The 13,620-nt window shown below is 42.1% G+C and overlaps 1 protein-coding gene across 2 annotated transcripts; it reads left to right on the top strand.

The window, feature by feature from the left end:
* Positions 1-1,438: 1,438 nt before the first annotated feature.
* Positions 1,439-13,038, top strand: ccm2 (CCM2 scaffold protein). Of its 2 annotated transcripts, none has more exons than XM_075458550.1 (10): positions 1,439-1,828; positions 8,270-8,446; positions 8,828-8,911; positions 9,118-9,301; positions 9,821-9,957; positions 10,329-10,464; positions 10,670-10,727; positions 10,850-10,985; positions 11,094-11,232; positions 11,723-13,038. In XM_075458550.1, exons 1-10 carry the CDS (start codon positions 1,799-1,801, stop codon positions 12,025-12,027), a joined length of 1,386 nt encoding a protein of 461 aa, XP_075314665.1. In that variant the 5' UTR covers positions 1,439-1,798; the 3' UTR covers positions 12,028-13,038. The 2 variants fall into 2 exon arrangements, with proteins under 2 accessions (XP_075314665.1, XP_075314666.1); XM_075458551.1 differs by lacking the exon at positions 1,439-1,828 and adding an exon at positions 7,394-7,560.
* The last annotated feature ends 582 nt before the right edge of the window (positions 13,039-13,620 follow it).

Raw genomic sequence — 13,620 nt, forward strand, 5'->3', positions numbered from 1 at the left:
AGTGCAATACATCAGTAGCGTACTCCCCTTCATGCCTCACGTTTTTGACGGATGAAAGTGACAGCAGTGACGCTCGAAACTCTTGCAGTGACGCCTGCAAAGGCGGGAGAAGTGAGACTGCGAGCTATTTTCTCCGTCTAACAAAGAGAACAATGTCGATAATTTGCTATTAAAAGTGTAAAAAAAAAAGCAATTCTTCTGAGCAACGCACACCCGCGTAGGTTTCAGGTGGCAACAAACAGCATGAGCTATGAAAAAAGCTGTCGACACAGAGGCGCACCCCTTTCCTTTTCTTTCCCCTTCAGTTTGTAACAAGTGTCAAGTGGATTTTGCAAATGCAGAATGACTCAAACAAAAGTTCCAGCAGCAAGCTAAGAGAGGAATCATACAGCAAATTAAACAAGAGGAATTAATTAACAAGATCTGCATCTCATAATGTTCCACTTGCATCACTATTTGCAATCTGTTCATCATGAGTATGTTCATATTTGAGTGCTAGTCTTAAAGGACCCCCCCCCAAAAAAAAATATTGAAGTAGTCTGTACGAATTAGAAATTACATCAAACACGGTTTGTCCATAAATTTTAATGACGTTATCATAAATTCTTTAAATTACACCAACTACTCCTCCCTCGTTGGAAACGTTCAGATCTATGATTGTACAAAAGTACACTTGAGAAGTTTAAAAGAGGTGTCTTGCATCACTAAAAGTCAATTCTTAATGCAGGCAGCATGCAATCTCCAGTTTCCTATTGGAGGAGCTGGCTTCTGATGCTGTAAAACTTGCACACAGATACGCTACACATTTTAGGTGCACATAGAGAAAGTTTGAACTGAATGCACATCACACATCTAAGAGAAGTAACCAACCATATTTTATATATTTTTCAGCAGCGATGGGCTGAATCATATCTTAGCATTTAGTACGAATGTAGAGGCATATCTACTGTACATTAATAAATTACAAGTGACTAATGCTTTACCAAGCAGAATACTTCACCCCTGTATTGCCAGCACTGGTGTGCAGCCCAACCAGTGTGTGACTGCTCTCTGCTTTCAAGTCCTCCTGCTCTACAGGTGTTTTGTCTTTCTCCATTTGTCTCATCTCCCGCTCAGCTCATAAAAAAAAAAAAATCAATCCTGCATTGATTTTCTCTACATATTTTTATCCTGGCAACACAGGGACAGTAACCAATAACTGTAAACAACGTGTCAACATATTGTGTTATTGAAATCTGTTGACTGACACAGCCTCTGTGCTAATTTTGTCATAATAGTTTATAAGAACCAGTTTAATGCATTAATACAATGTATGGCCCTGTAATGTCAGCTCAGAGCACTTGTCAGGCTGACTCCACTCAGCGCTGGGCGGTGGAATCACAGTAACGTTCAGCAGCAGCTGCCTGTTTTGGTTTGTGCAAAGCAAAGCATGCTGGACCACAGTTTAACGCCCAAAATGGCGGCACGATTGAAAAGTTTTGGCTGTTTTGTCCGAGTTTGTCTCCCTAGCTGGCCGTTTCCTTCGTTGCTTTAAATGCAAGGAAACGTCCCCTCTTTTACATTTTTAGAGTTACGTTTTTTTTTTCTGGTAGTTTACGCACGAGATAGGAACTAGGATGGCGTTTTGCCATCAGCTCAAAACTGGGCATCTCTTTACAAATGCTATGCTACGTTAAGATAGCCTAGCAAGCTAACTGCTGTCAGACTATTGCTTGGCTAAAAGCTTCGGTGGTAACAATTTGTCTCACCTGGATCTCCGAGCTGAAGTGAATATGAAGACGAGAATCTTTACTTAGAAATGGAGGATGATGTGAAAAAAGTAAAAAAGGTGAGTAGAGTTATGGACATACTTTTTCGGCAAGTTGACTGCATGCTAACTTATTAGCTAGTTAGAGTAGGCTAGGCTAGCTGTTAGCTGATGAAGTTAAGTAGACCAATAATAAGTAAAGTTTAGCGTCACTTAGCCGACTAGCGTACACAGGCAAACCCTCCACACCACAACGCTGACAAAGAAAACTCTTCCATCAATTAGCGTCACTTCGATTTTAAAAAGCATAACTATGATAAATAAAGGTAAGCTTAACTGATTACCTCTGGAAAAGCGAGGTGTTTCAAGGAGGGTTTGAGAGGTTAGCGTCTCCATGCAGTTCCACGACAAGCTTTGGGATAATTATATTCAACGAGGTTGTGTCACGTAAACTTCAGCGCTCTTTGCTTTGTCCGTTTCATATTTAATAAATAATCCATTTCTGCCTATCATCGGCTATTGGTGTGATTACTTGACTCCTTCATAATCCGACATAGAAGTATTTTTTTTTCTTATAATAGTGAAGAAAATGCTATTTGTACCTCAACGATATTTGAGAGTTCGCCTAAAGATAATGGAAGTCCACCCGGGTAATAACTCCTTGTTTTGAAAGGCGTAGGTCACGTAAGACCCGTGTGTTTCACATCAGCTGTCAAAGTCAAAGGTTATCAGTATCAGTCATGCTATAAGAGAATAGGCACATATCGGTTGGTCCAACCATCCCGCAGCTTTGTCGCATACACAACCGCGCTCCGGTTCCCGCTTGTTGTGGAGACACATCGTTATAATGGACACATGGTTGATTTGGAGACGTGTCTTTTTATCTTCGCTTCCTGCTGTGAACTAGAACAAACACAGGGGACGTGCCGCTGTTCCCTAGCTGGCAGAGGAGGAAACGGCGACAGGACACCACAAGCTCAAAGCCTGAGAAACGTGATTTTAAATCTAAATCTTTCTCATGATTGCGGTGGTCCTTTACAGCATGTTCTACAACAGAAACCAATGTTGCCTCTTTATGTCCGTCTCTACTTGAAAGGGAAATTTGGACAGGAATTTCACGAGAGCCTAGAGGGTTTGCTGTGACAAGGAAATATTTTCCCAGCGGTGATAAGCAGTCCTAAGTGTGCCTCGATAAGAACTTCCACTCAACTTTCCACTCAAAACATCTGATCGCAAACGATAGTTTACTGAGTTGTGGCCGTAAATAAAACATGTATTCGTAAAAGGGTGGATTAGACAAAGTAGATGCCAGATGTCGTTGTCAATTATTAACGAAGAGCTTTAGTGGTATTCGGTATTAGTCTGATGCTTTTGTTCAGTCTGTTTTAGCTTAATTTAAGGGATGAGCGTCCTCGCTTCCTGCAGTTCCTGTTTCCGCCACACGGTGCTGATGGTGTATACCATTTGGCCCAGATGTTTACATATTCACAGAGCGAAAAGGACAGGCTCTAACATATGACATGATCAGTGTTGTGCCAGTTAACAGCTTTTCTGAACTAGTTCAAGTTCAGTTCATACATGCTCAAAGTGAACAGTTCACGTTCAAAGTTCACAATTTTAATTCTGAACTAGTTCAAAGTTCAGTTCATTTTACTTTTTTCGTGAGATATTCAAATAAATACTTTTTTTCACACTACGAGCTAGAAATCACTATACGTTCTTTGAAACTGCTCATTGTAGACATTTGCTCAAGACACTGCAATTGTGGGTTTCTTAAGGCTCTAGCATGGTTGCCGCGTCTGCTCGCGCGAGCGGTGTTGATGACGTCACGAGTTCGTGCCCGCCACAGGACCCTATATAGTGGCGCAAGTCGTTGCACGCCAGTAGTTGCAATTTTCTCCGTCACAGAGGTGGCGCTGCCAGGTGAAGGTTACCTCTACTCTACAACCACAAAGTGGAGAAGAAAATAATGCCTCTGTCAAGAGCAGGAATACTGTAATTAATGATACTGCTGCAGTTTTCGGATCATTTTAATTTTTTAATTCAGTTAAAAGAGGTGAAGGTTTGAAGCCCCCGGCATCAACAGAGTCTCTGCCCTCTTCTTTGCCTTCAGGTATCTGTCCCGTAGCTTCTTCCACACATTCTTACAGAACTCTCCCTCTTTCCCCAAAGTTCTGCCCATCTCTGTGCACCAGTTTGGGGAGTTTACGTGCTCCCTGTGCTGTTTCACTGCAGTTTCGTACAGCTGCCTGTACAAACGCACCTCCTCACTGAGCCTGGTCTCACATCGGTCCATCCGGTTCGTTGTGCTTGGCGCCGCCAAGTTACAAAAATCGACTGGTGCACGACAACACGCTGCGCCGTCTTTTCAAGGGAAGCGCCAGGCCTGAAACGTCATTTTGACGTCACGGTCCACCACCGCCGTGACAGACGCGGCAACCATGCTACCGCCTTTACTAGCCTGGCTGACGCGTCCACAATCTCGATGAGATGGTGGTCTGGGAACTAGGTGTGCATTTTCTCGTATTTGAGGCGTGGTTTACGAATGCCTAGAGCCGTTTATTGGGCGCTACGAATGTCTATCAAATGACGTCAGGTATTTCCCATGCTGCTTTGCGCGCGATTCATAGCCAATTGTATCACTTATACCAGATGACGACAGAAATTCGACGAGGAAGAAGAAAAAAATGGAAAATAAAAGTAAACTTGCGCTCTAAGCTACTTAAATTGACAACAAAGTAGGCCTATATGCTATATTCTACATGAATTTTTATGTTGTAGAGTTGTGAATTTATTTTAATAATGGAGAAATTGAGCAGCCTTGCTTTGTCTACAGTAGTAGCTCAACCCTCATCTTACTTTGAAGCTCCCAGCTCCCAGAAGTGACGTCGACGTAGCTTTAGCAGCAGAGAAGCTATCAGGCTTGTGTTGATAATAATAAACTCCTGGACTATGTACAAACTTCCAAATGCATCGTTTTGTGAGTACAGACCATATTTGTACTACTGTAGAAGTTTGGTTTCATGACATGTGATTTTAGTGTGGTAATTTTGGAGATACTGCCAGGGTCCGTTAGCACTTGTGCTAAGCTATTCGGGATAACTCAGTAACTCAGCTGATGTTCAGCCAATATCGGAAAAACTTCGGGTGGGCTACTTGGCTGGATATCACGGTTCAAATGACCCTAGGGTGAATCTACTCCGAACTATCACTTTCTAAGGCTGCATTGAACGGTAACGTTGTGTCCGCTGTCATGTTGAATTAACACTCTACAAGCTTCGGTGTAGCGCATAGACGTCGTCATCGTCTTGCTGCCGCCCCCCCCCCCGTTCTGTGATTGGTTCCCAAACTCTGGCAAAAATAAGGGCGGTGGTTTCCAGGCTGACTTTGCAGTGAGAATGAAATCGAGCGCAAAGCAGCATGGGAATTCCCAGGCTAGGTTTCTTACCAGGTGATGAAACTTGCAGCAGTACAGACAAGGTAGACCAGTTCTATACTTAGTGCAATGAAATCTACCAGCATTTAATTAAAAAAAGAATATATAATATGAGATGCCATTAGGGTCTTGGTTTGCAAGAGTGTAAAATTGTTTTAAATGTTCATAAGGAGAATCGGTGTCTGTCTCCGTGCCATCACTTCCACTAGCCTTTTTTTTTTTTTAATTGCAGCGCTTTCTCTCACTCTTGTCATTGGTCTGTCACACTCTCTCTCGCTCCTCCAGCCCTCCGCGCTCTCGTCGTTGCCTGCTACGCGGCGTTGTTATGCCTACCCCGCTCTGCTGCAATTCATCACGGGTAACGTCGTTCGGAAGCCAGTATGTTATTCAACTATTCTCAGCCGGACACTACGTTGCCCGCAATGCATTGCGCACACAATGTCAAAACCATTTCTGTCAGGTGATACATGATTTAAGCGGCACCAGCGAGAATACAGGAGGGAGGAACTTTCTCTCGTTGCGTTTCAAAAGAGAAAACAGATGTCACTCAGTTTTCAATGGAAAACAAATTCCAACGTTCATTTACAGTGATGTCTGCCGTTCATGACACATAATGTGAACTAATTCACATTCAAGTTCTTTATTAAAAAATGTGTTGCGTTCAGTTCAACGTTCGCAAAAAAAATGAGCGTGTTCAATGAACGCGTTCTTTTGAACTCGTTCACGCATAACGCTGGACATGATGAGGTTTTACTTTGAACTGATGTATCTGAGCTTGTATAGGAACTCATCATTTTTTTTTGTCTGGAGCTTGTGGTGTGGAATCAAATGTTTTTCTAACGAGGCTTGGTCAAAGACTGAATCGATGCTCTTTATAGGAACATAGCTTAGTGAAGACTGTCTTCTTTCAAATATATATTGCCTTAGCTATCTGTTATTCCTGCTGGAATGGAAATGGCCTACAAAAGTTACTAACCAGAACAATTTTAGGAATCAAGATGATGCATTTTACTTCAAGTATTGCCAGCAGGCATTATGTTACTCTTCCATTGTCATTTTTTTTAATATTGAGGTGTATGTCTCATGGAAAACATCACCATAAGCAAGAGAAGATTACCTTTAGGATAAGAGGATGGTTTATTCAACTCATATGGTGCAAGAAAGGGGCTGCCTCTCTGGTGTTACCCCTGTTTGAGTGTGTAGGATCATCTTACAGCTGGTATATGTTTTCTACTTTTCTTGCATTGTTCTTGTGTGAGAAAGTTTGACAGTTCACCTGCACTTGTTGTCAGCCTGGCATCACAAAGAAACCGTACATTTCCCTCACTCGGGCTGCTTCGTAAACAGACTTTTATGAAAAGCGACACTTCGTCTTGTGGCCTGTCACTTGAGTCAGCCTTTGTCGCTCCTGTCTCACATTTCACAAGCAGAAGCTGTAAAATGTTAATGTTCTTGTCTTCAATTGTGGCGTACTGTTAAATAATGCAGTGGTCTTACCGGTTGTGCTGTTCCTATAGAGTCCATCGTCTGATCAAATGTCAGCACATCAGACAGGAACCATACTAAAGGTCCCGTGGAAGACTAACACAGCTTACTTGCTCATAACTGGTTATTCAAAATTGGTTGGATAATCCTACTACCACCCAGGATATTTACATAGGACACTCGCATGGGGTTAATGTAAGAAAAAACAACCACAGATTATTAATGTAGCTTTGAAGTAATACTGCTGGAAACTTCTCAATGATGTTCACTCATTGAGTTGGATCACATTTGTTATGTTGTCTTCTTGATGTGGACTCCTGTTTGGCTTCATCACATAGCTTTCTCTTGTTAAATCTGCAACGTAAACAGCATTGCAGATGTGACGGCTGTGGTTAGAATAGCAGAATGTACGCCCTCGTTTGTTTCTGTGGTTTAGCAGTGCTGCGCGCGGGCTTTGAGTTACAAAGTCCCGAAAGAGGGACGGAAAGTAGCAATTTTGACATCAAACTGTAAACTCCGTAGGCAAAAGCAGCATGAATCGCATTTGCGATTTTTGTCTGCCAACATCTACCGACCTATTTTCAAAACATGAGAAGTCTGTTGGGGGGGGGGGGATTTCGATACCCACATAGCACGTGTCATCACAGGAAGTTGTGGCGGGTTCCTTTCCTGTTCTTGTGCCTGAGTATAAAGTCAGAGACACTTCCCTTCCGATTTTCGTGGGCTCACACCCCTCACTTGCACAGCTTGGGTTCGGTCCTATAGCGCTGTCAGCGTGTGCGAGTGGAGGCAACAGGTGTTAGTTCAGTTGGTGTCGCAGCATCCGTGGCCAGGCTGTGAGGCTGAAGTTGAATAGGGGAATTTCTTTGTATGGGACTTCATGGAGAACGAGGTACGCTTTTAAAAATCCTTTGACTCTTAATTGACCATTTTGCAGAGGCTTAACATATCAGAGCTTGTGGCGAGTACGTTCTGTCGGGTTCTTAAACTGTGATGGGTGTACTGACTAACGACAACTGAGAGTTGATGAGAAATGTAATGTTTTTCATGACCTCACGCGAGCAAAGTAACAAAGTAAACTAAATCTAAGTCCGTTTTCAGGGTGGGGGTTTCTAAATTTTGACACAATTTTTAGATGGTTAAGCTATTAAGATATTAGCCTTTTAGAGTCTACACTTCCTTTACTTTTGTTGATATTTGAAAAACATGCATTGAGCAATGTGGAGGTTTGTACTTCTTCCAGCACAGTGAGAGGAGAAGCAGGGTCAGCAGAAATGACAGCAGTGGATGTCGGCACTGTCAACACAATTCTGTTGCCACTTCTTTTTTATTTGTTTGGGGGGGGTCCTTGAACTAAAAGCCACATTTATAAGTGCTCGACTCTGTTAAATTGCTCAATATGTCTGTAATCGGTATAGATACTATCATATGTATGCTGTTGCAAAGAATTGGATTGCTACTGGTTTACTATATAGATTATTGTATGGTGCTGATCTGTGTATCCCCACAGACTGAGGAAGTTAGCATGAATGTTGCATCACTACACAGATGGTAGTCTCCATGTTAACTCATTCCCGCTCTCTTTGTCTGTTTTTAAACAGCCTGGCATCGTGTCTCCGTTCAAGCGAGTCTTCCTAAAAGGTGAGAAGGGGAGGGACAAGAAGGCCCAGGAGAAGGCCACAGAGCGCAGGGCCCTCCACACCTTCTCTCTGTCTCAGCCTGACCACCGCATCGACCCTGACATCCTGCTCAACGACTACATTGAGAAGGAAGTCAAAGTGAGCGTTTGCAGAAGAGAAATACAGCTCTGTCTCGTATATTCAGATGTTTCCCTCTTTAAGCCCTGAAGCAAACAAATGTTTTGATTGACTGGTCTATTAGTTACATTTCATTATGACTGTTCATCAGTGTTTGCAAGAGCATGATATGACCTCACTAAATGTCTTATTTTGTTCAACCAGCTGTCAAAAGTATTTAATGAGGTAAAGGGGAAGGAAACAAATTGCCATCTTGAGCTGGCAAATGTTTGTTTTTTATTAACTTGATTCATCAACGTATTTTTGCATCTCTCAGTCTTTGTCTCACTGACATCTGGTTATGTTTTTGTCTCTGTGGGAATTTCCGTGCAGCTCATTGTCTAATATCTCTGCTCTGTCCAGTACTTGGGACAGCTGACATCAGTTCCAGGATACTTGAACCCATCCAGCAGGACAGAGGTCCTGCAGCTCATTGACAATGCAAGGGTAAGCATCCCTGTAAGAGGATTTAGTCCGATCCGTTCAAATCAATTGGATTTCTCTCTTTCGCCTCGTTTGATTATTTATTTATTTATATTTAACTCTGATAGTTATCACCATGCAACTGAAATCTAGATGGCAGAGAATACTCCTGAAAAATCTGTTTGCTGTGAGTAAATAGCCTCATCTGTCCCCGCACTTCTGTGGTTTAGAAGTCGCATCAGTTGGCGGGCCAGCTGACACCAGAGCAGGATGCCGTGGTTAGCTTGTCGGCATACAACATCAAACTTGTATGGCGAGATGGAGAGGACATCATCCTGCGAGTGCCCATACATGATATCGCTGCTGTCTCCTACATCAGGGATGACTCGCTGCACCTTGTGGTGCTAAAAACAGGTAAAGAGAAAATAGGCTGTAAAAAAAAAAAGTGCATTTTTGAGTCCCTGATATTCTTGTTACAATGACACATTACCTATGAAACCACTTTGATTATAAACATCTTAAAGATCAGTGATAATTTTGCATGTGTCAGGAGACATAAGTATTCCATAAGCAGGTTTCAAATGAATTGGATAAAGCGGACAAAGGAAATGGATGGATGTTTATGGTTGAATGAGGGGATGCAAAGGGAGGAGCATGAGGCTGACCCGCCTCCACTCAAAAGAGAACATTACACGTGTGCACAGTCGTAGAAATCACTTCTTAATATGGATCCTAACCACTGAACAGGAGCTGTCTGGAATGACTGAGGAATGTGAAACTATGTGGTGACTAAAGTTATACTCACAGTAATAAAAGATAGTTTGTGATTCCTGTGTTTCAAAATGAACAAATTAGTGTAAAGGCATCTAGTAAACAATTTGATATAATAGTTCCTTTTTTTTTTCTTTTTTTTTTCCCCTTTTTGTCTTTCAGCCCAGGAGTCTGGAGGCTCGCCCTGTCCCAGTTCGTGTCCTGATCTCAATAAGTCCCAGACTCTGAGCTCCTTATCAGAAAGTGGAGCTGTGCTTGTGGAAGTTTGCTGTCTGCTTGTGCTGGCAGTTGATAATAAGGTAATATTTTGCATGCTAGGCTAATGGCATAAGTGCTTGGGGGAGTTGGGAGTGAAATTGTAAAAGATGAATGCTGGCTCTGCTCAAGTCCAAATGTCACCAGAATCCAATACAGAAATGACCAACAAGAGGCCTGTGTAGCTGCGAGGGCGAGGCCAGCAGTTTGGGATATTTTGAAAATCAAAGGCACTAAAGAAAAGCAAGCTACTGTCCGGAGTCTGTCACACATTTAAAGACATCGGGTGGGAAAAAAAAGAGCAGAATTCAGCTATCCGAGATGCACTCGTTAAGTCTCAAATGAAATTGCGTGTCAAGTTGACACGATTGGCGGGAGAATACAGTGTTAATTACTGACTTCTTTTGTCTCATAGGCTGCAGCAGAGGAGCTGTGTCTTTTGCTCAGCCAGGTCTTTCAGATTGTTTACACAGAATCAACCATCGACTTCTTAGACAGAGCCATTTTTGATGGAGCAACAACACCTACGAGGCACCTTTCTTTGTACAGCGGTAAGGAGAAAAGAATGTCGCAGTTATCTACGGAAACCACATGGAATTCGACCACAAGCACAGATTTAACAGATTATCCGTCTGATTTCAAGTTTACAAATAGTGTTACACTATTTTATGTCATGTTCTATTCGAGCTGCTGAACATGAAATTAGAAATATGTCTTCTTTTTTTTTTTTTCTTTTTTTTTTTGTCAACTTCCAAGATGACTCTTCAAGCAAAGTGGATGTTAAAGAGCCTTTTGAAGGAGAAGCCGGGCCGTTGTAAGTACACCGTTTTTCTGGGACGGGTTTCTATGTTCGGCACAATGAGCGAAACGGATTTTGATGCATCGCTGAGGGTAGTTTAGTGTTGCTTTCAGCTTACATGGGGAGCATTTTCTCAGTCCTTTCCAGGTCACTGTGGATACAGACGGAAACTCTCCATCTGCATCCACCCCAGCATCCCCTCAGACCAAGACGGCAAGTGAAGGAGAGCTCAGCACCACTGCTGCAGAGCTGCTGCAGGACTACATGACCACAGTAAGAAATGACATCTTTTTTTCTACCTGTTTATTTATCACAGTAAAAATAGCGAAAGCATTGCAAAGACGAGTTACGTGTTTTTTTTTGTTTCTTTCTTTTTCCCAGTTGCGGACAAAGCTGTCGTCACAGGAGATCCAGCAGTTTGCTGCTCTGCTCCATGAATACCGAAATGGTGCCTCTATTCATGAGTTCTGCATTAATCTGCGACAACTCTATGGGGACAGCAGGAAATTCCTCCTACTAGGTACAGCAGACCTATTTTAATTAACAGTGATCTTATGTGTTATTTGTACTTGTACTTTTATATTTTATACTTATAGTTCACTGTTTTAGCTACTTTTTGCACATAGCATATATTTCATATTTTTTCTCCTTATACTTATTTTAATTTTTTTTTTTTTTAATATTTTCTTATATTAAGACTCCTTTTTTTTTAATTCAGTGTTAACTGTTTTATTTTTACTGTGTTGTTAGGGAGACAGAGAGTCCGAATATATCTGAGTATGTATTGCAGAAATGACAATAAAGTTGACTTTGACTTTGACTTTGACGTAGCTCAGCCTCACAAAAGTTACCCAGAAATGCAGATTAATAGTTTAGTTTTTAGAAAATGTTTGTGAAAAGACAGCTGTAATGCAGCATGGACATTAGATTAGTAGATTAAACCAAACAAAAATATACTTGCATGTACAACACTGTACACTGGTTCTAAGAGCTGTTTCTTGTCCCTACAGGCCTGCGTCCCTTCATACCCGAGAAGGACAGCCAGCACTTTGAAAACTTCCTGGAGACCATAGGAGTGAAGGATGGCCGCGGGATCATCACAGACAGCTTTGGCCGTTGCAAGCGTACAGCCAGCTCGGCCTCCGATTCCACCACCAATGGGAACGGAGCAACTGGAGGAAGCGGTGACAGCACAGCCTCAGACGAGGGCCAGGAGGCCTCGGAGGGTGACGAATGGGACCGTATGATCACTGACATCAGCAATGACATTGAAGCCCTCGGCTGTAGTATGGACCAGGAAGCGGTGACACCCTGATATGTGGGAGGGAGGGATGGTTGGAACCAATGGCCTTTCCTCAGATGAGCAGTAGGCAAGAGCTAAGCGGATCAGATGAAGGTGGTCCGTAGCACTGACCTAAGATTTGCTCAATTGTATATTCCTCTAATTGTCAAGAGGACGTTCCATTGTCTCTACACTCAAGGAAAACCTCAACTTGTTACCATTGAATCAACAAATGCACTTATGGAAACCATGTAGTTGAAATGCAGTTAGTTTGCTTGTTTTGCATTACAGATGGATTCAGAGCCTCTGAGTTGTTTTTAAGATTTTTACTTTGGTTTTGTACTCATTTATTGGCAGCATCTGCCACTGCTATCAGTAATGTAGCAAATCTCTGCAGTCAGGGCAACGCAGACTCCGGAGATTTTATCAGCGGACTGTGCACATATTTTTAGAAGGCTAAGAGGTCTGAGGTTTGTGCTTTCTGTGGAGCTATAAATCGATCAGCTTCATTCACCCAGAGAACTTTGGTTTTCGTCATGTATTTCACACCGTCTGGCTGTGACAGTGTTGACATTTTGCTTTGTATAATTTTCGGTTATCGGTAAGATTTTTTTTCTGGCTTTGTTTTACACTATTATTTGTTTATCAGTGTTTACTCATTTATATATTTTTGCCTTATACAAACTGACTAAGAAAATGCTGTAAAAACAAAGACCCATTGATTTAAAGCAACTTTGGGGGGGGGCTGTGTTTGACAAAACCACTTAGTGGATGGCTGACGTAAATTCACGGTTTTAGATTTATTTTTTGTTGTCGTCATGCAGGTCATTTCTTAACATTTTGTGACATCGCCTTCGTCATTGTGCCTTTACACTGCAGTACTACTGCTAACTGTCTGACACAGACAGGCATTTAGGAGCCGTAACTACAGATTTTCAGCCAGCCGTGGTTATTAAAAGACCAGATCATTTACACTGATTGTATGTTGCTGGTGCACAAAGATTGCAAGCGTCATGTTGCATAAAAACACGTTGTAGTCCTTTGCACCTGTCTGCCGAATGATCATTGTTTGAGGTGAGAGGAACTGTTCATTTTTACATCATTTTCTCTTTCACGTATCAAAATTCTCTCAAGAGGCAAAAGATTTTTGTGAACTTATTGTGATCTTCCGATCGTGGAACCTCAGCATTGAATCAAAGCAATCATGCAGGATGTTGCTGAACACTCTCACAGTCAGGGATTGAACATTCTCTTCCTTAAAGCCCCTCAGCCGGCTTTTGCTCCACCTTCCTCACCCTCAGATAACCTGTTGATTTTTAAACGGCGCTGCTTTGAATAGAAAGGATCTCTTTCCCATCGCATGGTGACCGTGTCGCCTCGTTATGTTGCCACTGAAGGAGGCTGAATGACTGTGACATGTCGTCAGTGTAATTTCTCACAGTACTTGAAAGAATCCTAATCTGCCTCCTGTAAATTCTCCTCTTTAATCCAATTTTAAACTGAACAAAGAATTACTCAGAAGGCACCTCATTGAAGAAAGCAGTTGTATGTTTAAAAAAAAAAAAAAAAAAAAAAAACATCAGCTGGTCTGATTAGGTCATTAAAAGATCTCCTGTTGTTTGATAA

The sequence above is a fragment of the Odontesthes bonariensis genome, chromosome 24 (genome assembly GCF_027942865.1).
Source record: "Odontesthes bonariensis isolate fOdoBon6 chromosome 24, fOdoBon6.hap1, whole genome shotgun sequence".
NCBI lineage: Eukaryota > Metazoa > Chordata > Actinopteri > Atheriniformes > Atherinopsidae > Odontesthes > Odontesthes bonariensis.

Bases quoted from the DNA above. Each gene is read 5' to 3' on its own strand.
- ccm2 (XM_075458550.1), top strand. From the start codon at position 1,799: ATGGAGGATGATGTGAAAAAAGTAAAAAAG. The intron at 8,912-9,117 runs GTAAGCATCCCT...TCTGTGGTTTAG, and splicing joins AGCTCATTGACAATGCAAGG to AAGTCGCATCAGTTGGCGGG. The intron at 9,302-9,820 runs GTAAAGAGAAAA...TTTGTCTTTCAG, and splicing joins CCTTGTGGTGCTAAAAACAG to CCCAGGAGTCTGGAGGCTCG.